This window comes from Haliaeetus leucocephalus, unplaced genomic scaffold (assembly GCF_000737465.1).
Source record: "Haliaeetus leucocephalus isolate CR32 unplaced genomic scaffold, Haliaeetus_leucocephalus-4.0 Scaffold587, whole genome shotgun sequence".
Classification (NCBI taxonomy): Eukaryota; Metazoa; Chordata; class Aves; order Accipitriformes; family Accipitridae; genus Haliaeetus; species Haliaeetus leucocephalus.
Window position 1 is genome coordinate 7,270,641 of NW_010973023.1, and position 13,340 is coordinate 7,283,980.

General features: G+C 41.1%; 1 protein-coding gene across 1 annotated transcript in view; it reads right to left on the reverse strand.

Moving 5' to 3' along the window:
* Positions 1-14: 14 nt before the first annotated feature.
* Positions 15-13,340, reverse strand: part of TMEFF1 (transmembrane protein with EGF-like and two follistatin-like domains 1) — a gene marked incomplete at its 5' end in the record, with an annotated part of 56,035 nt that continues 42,709 nt past the window's right edge. Inside the window, 3 exons of the mRNA XM_010578014.1 lie at positions 15-1,244; positions 2,924-3,082; positions 7,225-7,348. Coding sequence (XP_010576316.1) covers positions 1,160-1,244; positions 2,924-3,082; positions 7,225-7,348 — 368 coding nt within the window. The remainder of the gene's footprint in view (positions 1,245-2,923; positions 3,083-7,224; positions 7,349-13,340) is intronic.

Below are 13,340 nucleotides of genomic sequence, written 5' to 3' on the forward strand. Positions count from 1 at the left end.
TAAACCAGAGGCAATATAGTGAAAAAGTTGTATTGTGACATGCTTTTCCAGTTCAAAATGTTGAAAGCATTTTTTTTTTATTGAACAAATTATTAAATCCCACATGCAAAATTCTGAAAGCCTAAACTACATGTTAAAACAGCTGAACACATCCTATTCACACTTTATCTCGGGATCTTTCAAACGACAACTAACAGTCTATTATTATAACTATGACCAGCAGACTAATTTGGATGGACTTCTTTAGCTCTTGAAAATACTCTATACAAGAGCACTAGTAATTTATTCACTTTTATTATTATTTTTTATTTTAATCACAAACACTATACAATCTGTATTGTAGGTGTTAAAACATGTATTTTCTTTAAAAAAGTTTAAGAAGTATTAAAACAGCTTTAACAGTGATCAAGTAGGCTTTATTCCAATTATTTGTGTTCAATTATTCAACACCAATTTTTACAATACCTAAATCTACTAAGACCTACTTCTTTTGGACCTGTGCCATCTGCTCTACCAGGTAACTTCCGAAATTATGAAATTTATAATTTTCCTCTTTAAAAATAAATTGTTGGAATTATTTATGAAGATGGCAGTGCTTAGACCCAGCCCACACATTTTATAAATATGTTACAACTACACACAGCACACAGCTTCACAGTTCATGCGATAGGCAGTGTCTAAAAAATCAGTTACTAACTTCCAAAAACATTTAAATATCTACGGTATTTAAACACAGTGTTTTCTAGTTTCTCATAAGAAAAGTAAGCTGTAAACATTTTTACCTTTAGTTCATGCCTTGTTTGCTAGGTAATGTGGACTTTTTTGTTGGTTTGTTGTTTGTTTTTTTTTTTAATCTACAACAATTGGTGGAATAAATCTGTGTTCCCAAAAATATTACATTCCATGGATAAAGCACAAGTCTATTATATAACCATGTGATACAGATACAGAAAATGAACTACTGTATTCAAAAACATAAAAGTAAAGATACTAAAACAGTCCATAGCTGTTAGAGCTGATGCTTTCAGAATACAGACCAACATTGTTACACTAAAAATGTTCAAAAATAAGGCCTCTGAAATAAATATTTCCATTCTTTAAAAAAAGATATAATAAAAATGTACATCACATGGTCAATGTAGGTATAAAAATCACTAAGTTAAACCATTCTGGATGATGTATCTGAAGTAAAATGGCCTAGGTTTTGCTTCTGCCGACGTCCTCTGTTGTTTTTGGGGCATTTTCTGTTAAAAAAAGAGAGAGAGAAAGAAAAAGGAGGGCTGATTCTATATATGCCACATAAAATTAAGCCTAGCAATAACACATGGATGTAACTTTCTGTACTTAACAATAGCAAGGAGTCTGTGAGCTGTGCTGACAGGGGGGATGCTCCTGCTGTTTGGTATCAGACTGTCACCTGGGGATGCCTGTGGGACCCCAGATCACTCAGAAGGGAGTTCTGCTTGAACTTGAGACCGAAGCCAGCAAGGTGCTGTCCTTCAGCCTTCATCCAGCAAAACACGTACCATGGTGAATAATTGCATTGGCTTTACTTTATACGTATTTCATACTTAAAACCCAGTGGATGGTAAGACTGGATCAGTCAGCCTTTTGAAGTGCTGGCTCTCCAGGCGCCCTGCTGCTCATGGCAGCCCCTGAGACAGAGCCCACCCAGGACTCTCTGTGGGGTGACTCAGGCAATCCCTTTCTTGGGGATGGCCACACAACTCAAAAAGCATTCACAAAACCCAGCAATTCTGAATGGGACGGGACTTTCTCAGCCCGTCAGACAGACTATTCCCGAGAGACTGTGAGCTGGGGAATGGTCATAGGGAGGCTGAAAGAGGAGGGCTGCTGAACCACAGCCTTCAACACCACTGCTTTGGCCAGCAGGGTGTTGAGTAAAAAACGGGATGACATCAATTGGATGAGCCAAATAACTCTTTTACATGTGCAGGAGGTGTTAGATATGTGTACTTATACCTGCTATGTCGAACCTTATGAGACAGATAGGGAAGCAGGCTTATACTGTTTGTTCACAGGGGTGTCACTCTACATCACTGAGTTTGGGAAGCCATGCGCTAATGCAGTAGCAGAAAGTTTTATGGCCCAATGTAACTGGGGCTGAAAAAGTGAAGGACGAGTTGAGGAGGAAAACTCAAAGTGTGGCATGGATGCCCAAGTGTAGGACTTAAATACTTCATGTACCTATAAGGGAACAAAGTCATCCTTAATCTATCCCAGAGCCCTCAGTCCTTCTTGGGTTCAAGTCCTTGATGAGCAAACTGAATCCCTTGTCATCAAAAAGAATCCATGGCTCTCATCTCAGTTTTCATACAGGGTGAGAGTCTGAGACAATCCAGAAACTTGAACACTGTGCTTGTGCATCTTCACATTTCATAAAATAGGTTCCCATGGAGAGTGCCTAATAACAGGACTAGCTGCACATTGATTTTCAGAAAGCATATATGGTGTGAGGGATACTTCTCTCTCTGTGTAACACCATTTACAGTGGTACTGCAGGGAACAGCATCTTGTCAACCTCTCTGGTTTCACTGGGTGTGAGGGGGGATCATAGCTTCTATAAGATATCATCAATGCTTGAATAACTCCAGTGAAGGTCTAACACAGTAGCTGACCTTTTGGATGTGTTTCAAGGCTGATCTGTTCTGCTGTGTATTTGGACTGGGGATTCAGAGTAGTTACCATTGGTTTGTGAATTTAAACAAATGTGTGGTTTGTGACAAAAAAAAAAGTCAATAGGATGTTACATAATCCTTCCACTTCAGTCATTAGGTATTTTTTATGTGGGTACTTTAGGACATACGTTAAAGCACATAAAAATTTGGGAGTCAAATATTTAAACACAGAAAAAGTATATCCATACAATGTGTAATTTTTCACTGTTTTTGAATTTACCTACCTTGTTATGCACATGACAATTGCAACTATAATGGCAATCTGTACAGCTCCAATTATTGCTGCAATAAGGACATGCGTAAGCTTTTGTCTACTTGGGACAACATAAAGAATACTAAAGTCTGTCTTTTCACAGTGCTGTCCAGTATATCCTGATTCACACCTGAAAAAGAAAAGGTATATTTCATGGAAACTAATTTGACAACAGCCCAGTCATTTTGCAGATGAAATAAGGAGTCCAAGGTGACTCTAGCTGAGAATGAGCTGGTGACAAGGCAGAGGTGTGGGAATACTTAGGTTGGGGAATGGTTTGGATTTCTGTGGCAAGAGAAGACACAGAGCAGATACGCTCTGCTTTCCTGGATGAGGTTACTAGTGGCCCTCTGAAAACACACCAGCGTGGTGAAGGCCCTGATTTGGCAAAAGAAATATGTGGGGTCGTTATTAAATTGGGGCAATGTTTAGGAGGAATAAAGCAACTAGGTGAAACACGTAGACAAGGCTAAATGAAACACAAAGAAGCACGCTCATGAAACACGCTCATGCAACATCAATATGGGAGGGAAGTGACAAAGAGGAAGAGAAACCTTGAAAAATGGGGGGAAAGGAAGATCCCTTTTCAAGCTGCAGCCTAGAGAAGTGGAATCCTGCAAAAACCTATTGGACAAGACCAGCATCAAATCTCCTCCTGCCTTGTCACCAAACCAAAATTTGATGGAGGTCGGGTTAGAAAATCCAATGGCCCACAACTGTTCAAGTGAGAGTTCACAGAAGAATCCATAAAAATTGCCCAGGGGTGGGGGAGAAATGGCTGGAGACAGAAGAGAAGCAGCTGCTCTAAATGGTACCTTGCCTGAGCAAAGCAGCAGTTAGCTCAGTGAGAAACTCAGCAGAGGCTGCTCCTGATCAGCACCATGTGTTCAGGTACTGCAAGATGGGCCAGTGGTGAAGGTGGCAGTGGAAACACGCTCTGGAGAAATTCATGTCACAAGGCAAGAGAAGCAGAAGCACAAGGAAAGGCAAGAGCCACCCAAGACACTGAGCTGCAGTCTGCAGAATCAAAGGCCACCACTCACATCCCTGAGCAAGTTCCTTGTACAGCTATCCTTTAAAACCGACTGGGGCAAATGCATCATTAAGGGCTACTGAATCATACAATTGGGCTCCAGCTCTGTAGTAGACAGCTGGAGAAGAAATACAAACACGGAGGCAGAGAAACAATCCTTTTGTAAACTGGATCAGATAAGCCTGAATGAGACACAAAATCAGTCTCATCCATCCAAAAGCTTTGTGCTAGGGTAGGAATTAATTCTGCTTGGAGGAATGAAATAATTACTCCACAGACCTTCCTACAACTGCTAATGCAACTTCTAATCCCCCTTTGCATGCAGGGATAATAGTTGGGGTTTGCATGTTCATAATCTTGTGACTCTACTTTCTCCAGCCATGAGCTGCTGTGTAAGGAGTTTTGGTTCAGGCATGAAACAAGTTCCAGTAAGAGCAGAGTTATTAAAGAAAAACCCCCATGTACTGTAAGTAAGCTCTGTAATGGCTAGAAAGGGAATCAAGAGAAACATGTATTAGCATACAGGAAGAAACAGGACAGGGAACACATTGTTAATCGTGCAAAAAGAAACAGTAAGGGCTCCTTGCTAGTGAAGAGGACTGAGTTCTTACTGTTACTTTGCTTTTCATTAAAGAAGGTAACAGTCAAAGTGTGATCAATGTGAGAATTGCTTTAAAGCAGAGGAGGCAAAACAAAGCAGAGGAGGCACAAGTAATTCAAAGATGTTTCCTCAGAAACACCAGGAAATTATTTCTGAGAAGTACTGAATGGAGATTCAGGAGTATAGAATTCCGGCAAAGAAGAAGTGCTTGTGTTAAGAACTATGTTGGTGGTGGAATAAAGTACTAGGCACTAGTTTAAGCTACCTTAAACTAGTAGAACAGATTTTAAAGCATTCTGCTGCATTAATATATAACAAGATAATATAGCATTAATATAACAGCAAGATAAATAGAGGTCAGCATGGATTTATCAAAATATGCTGATCAGTCAATTAATTGAGTTAGCATAAAGAAGTTTAGATTTCTTTGCAAAGAGCTGAACTGTTCCTCCTTGATGCAGCCTGCCATAAGGACAGGGCAGAACTGCACTGCATAAGAGGGACAGCAGGGGATAGACCAGATCCCAGCTGTGCAAAGGCTGCTAAACTAAATATTACGCAATTGACTACTACAGAACCTTCCTCCCACCTGTCTGCTGGCAGTCCTGGAGGGCTGCTGTACAATGAGCAGGAAGATTCATTGCCCCCAGTGAAAGCAAAAGTCAGCATTTGCTCTGCACAGGTATTTTCTGCAGTTTTTTAGGTCATCTGATACCTCACATATATCACTACCAGGAAATGAGGACCAAATTAAACAATGTATATACTAGATATGTATGAGAATGCAAAGCATTTGAAAATAACAATCTGCCCCTAGCATTCATCATTATATTTTCATTGCCAGAGAAAGAGAGAATTTTTTTTCTTTGGTAGAATTACATGATTACTATGGTGGGTTGCTGTCTGATATAAATAATTTGTTTCCTTAATAACTCTGTTCCAGTAAGAAACACACATAAAGTATGAGACCATCAGTATTTAAATAGCCAAGAAGAATCCAAAGGAGATGTGATACTTAGGGTTAAGAACTGAGAGTCAGAAATTCTTGACTGGAAACACATGAGGTTTGTTGTGCTAGGTCCAGTGCTGAGATATTGTTCAGGTTGTTTAAACAAATATTAAAGGTACTAATAGTATATGTAATTATAAAATAAAATTTAAGGGACAGTACATTAATTAAATTCACCAAAACATTGCCTATCAGTAATTATTAGAGTAATAATGAATATTTAAATGACTGAATAGTAATTGAATCATAAATGAATAAATGACTATATGATTAGTGCCATCCAGAAAAAAATTCTGAGAAATAAAAATATCAGTTCATTCAGCCAGGAGTGTTTTCCTTGAAATACCTCTACTTTAAATATTTTGAGGAAAAATCCATCAGAAATTGTGTTAAACACAGCTCTAGGTCAAAGAATACTGTAATCAAATAGTGCTGCCTAATGCCCATCAAGATGATGTTGGGGATGCACCCAGTTTCCCAAGAGAAGCAAAGGCGTGTTGAGCTCTCTTGGTTCTAGCCAAAGAAAAGCAAAAAGCATATAAGTCCTATTGGAAAGGTGAAAATAAACAAGAAAGGGCGTCAGATGGGAAAAGGAATAATATAAGCTTTCAAATGCTTAAGCTGACAACCATACTGGCTCTGCCTTTTGGGCTTCCTGCCCTCTGATCAGTCTGGAAACCCTTAAATCTTGGCAGTGCAAAAAACCCCTACATATCCTTGATCAATAAAGGTCAGGGGAGAAAATGTGATAGTATCTAATGGATTTACAGCTGAAGTTTCCAAAGCAAAGGAAAGCAAAGAGTTATAGCATCTTCAACCACATTAATCTGAAAGTACAAGCTTGCAAGATAAAAGTTCAGGAGTGAAACCTCCTAATAAGTAGGGCACTACATGTTATTAAGAAGAAATGGCCTTTTTCTATAAACAACTTTTAAAATTCATTTTTATTTTTGAGGAAAACAAAGATGCAGAATTTAGTTGGTGAAATGTAAAGAAAAAAATTATCTGGGAGCTAAGGAAATAAACTGGAACACTCAGATATCCTGGGAAACACTGAGAGGCTTAATACTGAGTGTACTGAACTGCTAGATTATATTGTAGACAAAAAGTGCAGGCTAAAGAATATTTTGCAATTTTATACTCTCTAGATGAAGCCTATTATTGTGAAAAAAGGCAATAAATGTTAAAAATAAGATATTGATACTCTAGAGAGAGTTTATGACAGGAGCAATAAAATGTACAGATAGTGTAAGAACAGACTGAGAGGTCAATGGGGAAAGCACAGTCATACAGAGAAGCCATGCAAGACAGAAGCATTTTTTTTTGTGTTGTGTTTTGTTTTTTTTTTCTCTAGATAGGATTTAGCAGCTGAAAATAAGAACACAACACTGAGGCCACACTTCTCAGAGGGATTCAGCTTCTGAACTACCTGACTGACTGAGCCTCTCCTTTGAGCACAATCTCCCGCACGACTGGAGCAGCTGGGTGCTGCCCACAGCATAGGGATATGGCTCCTGTGCCACTGGTTAGATAACTGCAAGCTGATACATCCTGTAATTATGTCTAGAGAGCATTTTGATTAAGCTTTACAGCAATCTCAGGCACATTTTGGAGGCATGCAGGACTTACCGGCAGGAAGCCTTCTGAGTGGAATAAATGAATTCACATTTTCCATGTATACAGTAGCCGTTGAAGCTTTCTGAACAAGGTATGTGGTTTCCAATGTAAATGTCTTCTCTTTGATCACTGGCGTCTTGAAAAGAAATGTACATAAACAATTACAAATGGCTGTACGATAGTCATTAAAAAATCTCAACCAAGAATAGCATATCCTTAAAAACTTGTAGTGCATAAAGGAATACAGAATAATAAAGGAAAGGCTTAAGGGTGAAGTTTCAGAGGCACCTACAGAGATTTGCTAGAATGTACTGCACTGAAAAATTATCCTCAGAGACAGCTACATATGCTTCTTATGTCAGGTTTCTCGAAAGGAGAAAAGTATTCATGACAGAAACAAGCCAATGCAGGAAGATCAGCAGAAGCCTTGCCAGTGGCATTGGGGCAAAGAGCTAATACATAGACACAGAGAGCGTTCTGCCATGTCTAAACAGAGGAAAAAAATCTGAAGGGTTAGAATGAAGCTGAACCACATTTTATGATTACTGGGTAGAATACAACTTGATAAAGCCCAGATCCGACTGGTACCACCGGTCGTTATAGCTGAAATCAAACACACTACGATAGTGGTCTTCCTCAGTGAAACGCTTTTATGGAGGGGGAACTTCAAAACATTGAAATGAGCTGAAAATACCCATTCCTTTGGGAAGTGTACTGGTTTTGGCTGAGATGGAGTTAACTTTCTAAATAGCAGCGTGTACGGTGCTGTGTTTTAGATTTCTGACTGAAACAGGGCTGAGAACACACCGGTGTTCTGGCTGTTGCTTGCACAGCATCACAGCTTTCTCTGCCTTCTCCCCTCCGTGAGTAGGCTGGGGGTGGGCAAGAGCCTGGGAGGAGGCACAGCCAGGACAGCTGACCCCAATTCACCAAAGGGATATTCCCTACCATGTGACATCATGCTGAGCAATAAAAACTGCGGTTTTGGTTTTTCCAAGGTGGCAGTTGCTCAGAGACCAGCTGGGCATCAGTCTGCTGGTGGGATGTTGCGAGTGATGGCTTTTACATCGCTTGTTGTTTTTTTTTCCCTTCACTTCTTAAACTGCCTTTATCTTGACCAATGAGTTTTTCTTGTTTTGCTCTCTCCTTCATCCTCCTGGGGGGAAGATGGGGCTGAGCAAGTGGCTGGTGGGCACTTAGTGGCTGGCTGGGTCAGCCCAGCACAGGAAGGCAGTCCCTTCTGCCCCAGCGCCTTTTGTGCTTCTGTAATGTTACTAAAACTATCTAAAGCTGTGTACATTTTCAACCGTTCTTTCCCCAAAATTTTTCTGTAAAAAAGTCCTAAACACAGAACTTGGTATTTCATAATGAACTTCTCTAAAGAGCAGGGATCTAAAGATGCGAGTGTTAATTGTGGAATTATGTTCATTTCCATGGCAATAGACTATAGCGTCACAAATACAAGATTATAATAGACTGCAGGTGCAAAGCAAAAAGGGACTGTGAAGAAGAAATCTCTTATACAATTGCAGATATTTGAAATAACACCAGCAAGAAAGATAATGTATTTATACAAGAAAAAAAAGGCATGCTGCTGTTTTAGGTTTTCCCTGAATATTTTCCGGAATGTCTTCTAATTTGTTCCAGGAGAAAAAAAAATCTAACTATTAGAGGTTTTAGATATAAGGAAGACTGTTGGATCAGGCTATGCTTCAAAGATACAGAAGACTTGATACAAAGGAAGAACATTGCCTAATACTGACAATATGTCCACCACTGACCTGATGGAATGGACTATGTGGTAGCCTGCCTAAGAGGAGAAAAGTGGGGATGTCTCATCCCAAAACTGTTGCCTCCCTCCTCCTCCAAGCAGTTAATTACTGTCACATCTGGTCTCAATCAAAGGCTAGTAATAAGCTACATACATATTAGTCTGTTCAGATAGCTGTGCCATGTCTGGTTTTAATGTATGTACTAATAGAGAATGTGAGGCCCCACGAAAGATGCATCCCCTGAAAGGTGGTCAGATAGCCAGGGTCACCCAAGTCAGAGGCAAAACTTGTATTAAGCAAAGAGATGTTGTTAAATGCAGGAGGTGATTAAAGCTAGTGTAAAACAGACATTTACCCACCTATTGATGGGAATCCGCCTGCTAGACTGCTTCAGAGCTTCCAAGTGCAAGATTTAACTGGTGTAGGAGCCTTGAAAGAGTGGCTGGGTATAAGAGTTCAGATACTTCACCAGAAGCAAGAGGCATGCACAAAACCTGAAACTCTCATGCTCATCTTGGTACAACAAAACCAGCAAGACAGATGAATCTGGGAAGAGAGACCTTTCTGATGTAACTTTAGGTAGCCACTTGCACTGCAGGAGAAGGAGACTGTCATGACTGTGGTTCTAGAGACTAGAAGGTAGTATACATTCAGAGAACAGGGTTTAACAAGAGTAACTCACAGGAATTTAAAGCAAAAGCAAACAGATAGAAGTGTGGACTGTTCTCTTATCCTGGAAGAAAAAGTCATTCAAAGTAGTTCACTTCAAGCTCTCGCTATTATAAAAAGACCAGACTACTGCATAGAAAAATTTCAATACAATTTTTTTGCACAAGGCATACTCCCTCTGTGCACATCGTTTGCCAAACTTGAGACTGCATAAGCTATACGCATTAATAATGATAATTATATACAATGTTTTTTGCACTAACTAGATTTCAAGGGCAATTAAAATTCAATGAATAAAAGGCTGTAACTTCTTCTGAATAGGAACCAGAAGTGGTGTTTCATTACATCACATAATAAGATGTATATTCCATTTGGTGCCTTTTGTGCCATCATAATGTAAATGAAGACTGACATTATATCATTCTAACTGGCACATGATATGGAGTGAAAATAAGAGAATTTGTGAAAAAATAAAATTATACGAAGCTTTCTGGCACTGAACGGCTTTTCAAGAAGAACACAAGGAATGAAAGCCATGGTGGGATGGCTTTACTCTGGGAGGCCATGGGAGTGCAAAACAAGTATAACAATAGAAAAAACTAAAGACCAGAGCTAACAGAGAAGATACCAACTCCTCACAAAAAACCCTGCATTAAGACCAGTGCCAAGGAGAAAGAACAGAGAGTTATGGTCGTTAGTGGTTCCCTCTTGTGCGGAACGGAAGCACTCATTTACAGACTGGACCCTCTTTTCAGGGAAGTTTTCTGCCTCCCTGGGGCCCGAATTACGGATGTCACCACAGGACTAAAGAGCTTAGTACAACCTTCAGACTACTATCCATTCCTCTTGTTTCACATGGGTACTAATGATGTAGCAACAAAGAGTCTGAGGTTGATCAAAAGAGATATCATACTGCTGTGATGAGCAGGTCTTGGAAATTCTTGAAGTTTGTAGGAGGTAACTTCTTGTTGTACTTCTTGAGGTACTCAGTGAGCCAACTAGGAAAGACGCCCTCCTAGGCTTGCTATTTGTGAATAGAGAAGGACTTGTGGGGGATGTGATGGCAGGTGGCTGCCTTGGCCGCAGTGATCATGAAATGGGTGAGTTTAAAATTTTCAATGTAATGAGAAAAAAGGACAGCAGAGTTGCTACCCTGGACTTCTGAAGAGCAAACTTGAAGCTATTCACGGAGCTGTGTAGCAGAGTACCCTGGGAATCTGCTTTTGAGGGTTTAAGAGTCCATGAGTGCTGGTCAGTTTTTAAGAAGCACAGGGACAGACAATCCCATTGTGTTGCAAGTCAAACAAGCGGGGCAGAAGACCAGCTTGGCTGAACAGGGAATTCCTCAGGGAGCTCAAGAGGAAAAAGAAACTGTGTGATCTCTGGAAGCAAGGTCAGGCTTTGCAGGAAGATTGCAGAGCTGTGGTTCGTATATGCAGGGAGAAGACATGAAAGGCCAAAGCTCAGTTAGAGTTCTATCTGGCCAGTGTTGTGTCAGATAACAAGAAGGGCTTTTTTAAAGTATGTTAATAGCAAGAGGAGGTCTAAAGAAAACATTGGACCAATACTTGTTGAAGATGGTCATCTGACTAATAGGGATGAAGAAAAAGTGGAGGCATTCAATGCTTTTTTTGCCTCAGTCTTTAATAATAATGATAGACCTTGGGCTGCCCAGTCCCCTGAGTTGGAGGACCACGAGTGTGGGAACAGTGACTTTCCATTTGTGGACACTGAAATTGTAAGGGACCAGCTGTATCAGCCGAATGTTCACAAGCCCATGGGGCCTGATGGGATTCCTCCCAGAGAACTGAAGGAGCCAGCAGATGTTATGGCAGGACCCCTCTCAATCATCTACCAAAGGTCTTGGGAGTCTGGGGAGGTCCCTGCTGACTGGAAGCTAGCCAGTGTTATTCCAATTTACAAGAAGGGCGTGAGGGAAGACCCAGGGAACTACCGACCTGTCAGTCTAACCTCAGTTCCTGGAAAAGTTACGGAGAAGATTATACTGGGTACTATTGAAAGGCATTTAAAGAATAATGCAATCATCAGGCACAGTCAACAAGGATTCACAAAGGGAAAGTCCTGTTTAACTAATTTGATATCCTCCTATAAGGTCACCTGCCTAGTGGATGAAGGCGGGTGGATGTCATTTTTCTGGATTTTAGTAAGGCTTTTGATACTGTCCCTCACAGCATCCTTCTGGACAAGTTGTCCAGCTGTGGGATGAGCAGGTTCATGGTGCGCTGGATGAAGAACTGGCTGAAAGGCAGGGCTCAGCAGGTTGTAGTGAATGGGGGTTGCATCTGGCTGGCAACCGGTCACCAGTGGTGTTCCTCAGGGCTCAAATTCTAGGGCCAGTTCTGCTCAGTATATTTTTCAATGACCTGGAGGCAGGAGTCGAATGCACCATTAGCAAGTTTGCTGATGATACCAAACTGGGAGGTGCTGTTGACTCTCTCGAGGGACAAGATGCCTTGCAGAGGGATCTAGATTGGAGCATTGGGCAATAATTAATGGGATGAAATTTAACAAGTCCAAATGCCGGATTCTGCACCTAGGACAGTGTAACACCAGGCACAAGTGTAAATTGGGAGAGGAGTGGCTGGAGAGCATCCCTGCAGAAAGGGAACTGGGGGTGCCGGTCAACAGCAGGCTCAATATGAGTCAGCAGTGTGCCCTGGCAGCCAGGAGGGCAAACCGCATCCTGGGGTGCATCAACCACAGCATAACCAGCCGGTCAACAGAGATGATTAATCCTGCTGTATTCAGTATTTCAGATATATTGATGAGTATTGCGTGCAGTTCTGGGCCCCACAATTTAAGAAGGATGTGAAGGTCCTTGAGTGCACCAGTGGTGAAAGGGCTGGAAGGAATGTCCTAGGATGAGGAGCAGCTAAGGACTTTGGGCTTGTCTAGTTTGGAGAAAAGGAGGCTGAGGGGCGACCTCATTGCTCTCTACAGCTTCCTGAGGAGGGGACGTGGAGAGGGAGGTGCTGTGCTCTTCTGCCTGGTATCCTGTGACAGGGCACGTGGGAATGGTTCAGTGCTGCACCAGGGGAGGTTTAGACTGGACATTAAGAAGCATTTCTTTACCGAGAGGGTGGTCAAACACTGGAACAGGCTTGCTAGAGAGGCAGTTGATGCCCCAAGCCTTAACAACATGCCTTAGCTTTTAGTCAGCCCTGAAGTGGTCAGGCAGTTGGACTAGATGATTGTTGTAGGTCTAGGTCCCTTCCAACTGAAATAGTCTATTCTATTCTGTTCTGTTCTGTTCTATTCTATCCATGCTATTATTTGTGAGAGAAGAGGAGGAAAGGTTAACACCTATGAAGGTCTGCTCTTTGCCAATAACTTGAGAAAGACAGAGGTGTTTTGTCCTGGACAGCAACACTTTGAGCAAGAGCCATGACATACAGAAGCATATTTGTTCTGAGAATGCACCTAAGACACAGGGGCTACTACCACATAAAATAACTGAGCAGAAAGTGAAACTCTGCCTTATACTAAGGCTATTAAAGGTAAGGTAAGGTTCGTATAGGTAAAAGATTTTCAGCCGATGTGGTTCAGTGTATTAGTTTACTGAAAACATTTTAAAACAACCTAACAAATACAGACTCTGCCATTTTTTTCCAGAAGTTAACAGAAAAGATGGGGTCACAGGAGGGAGGCTTGTGTCATTTCATCAGG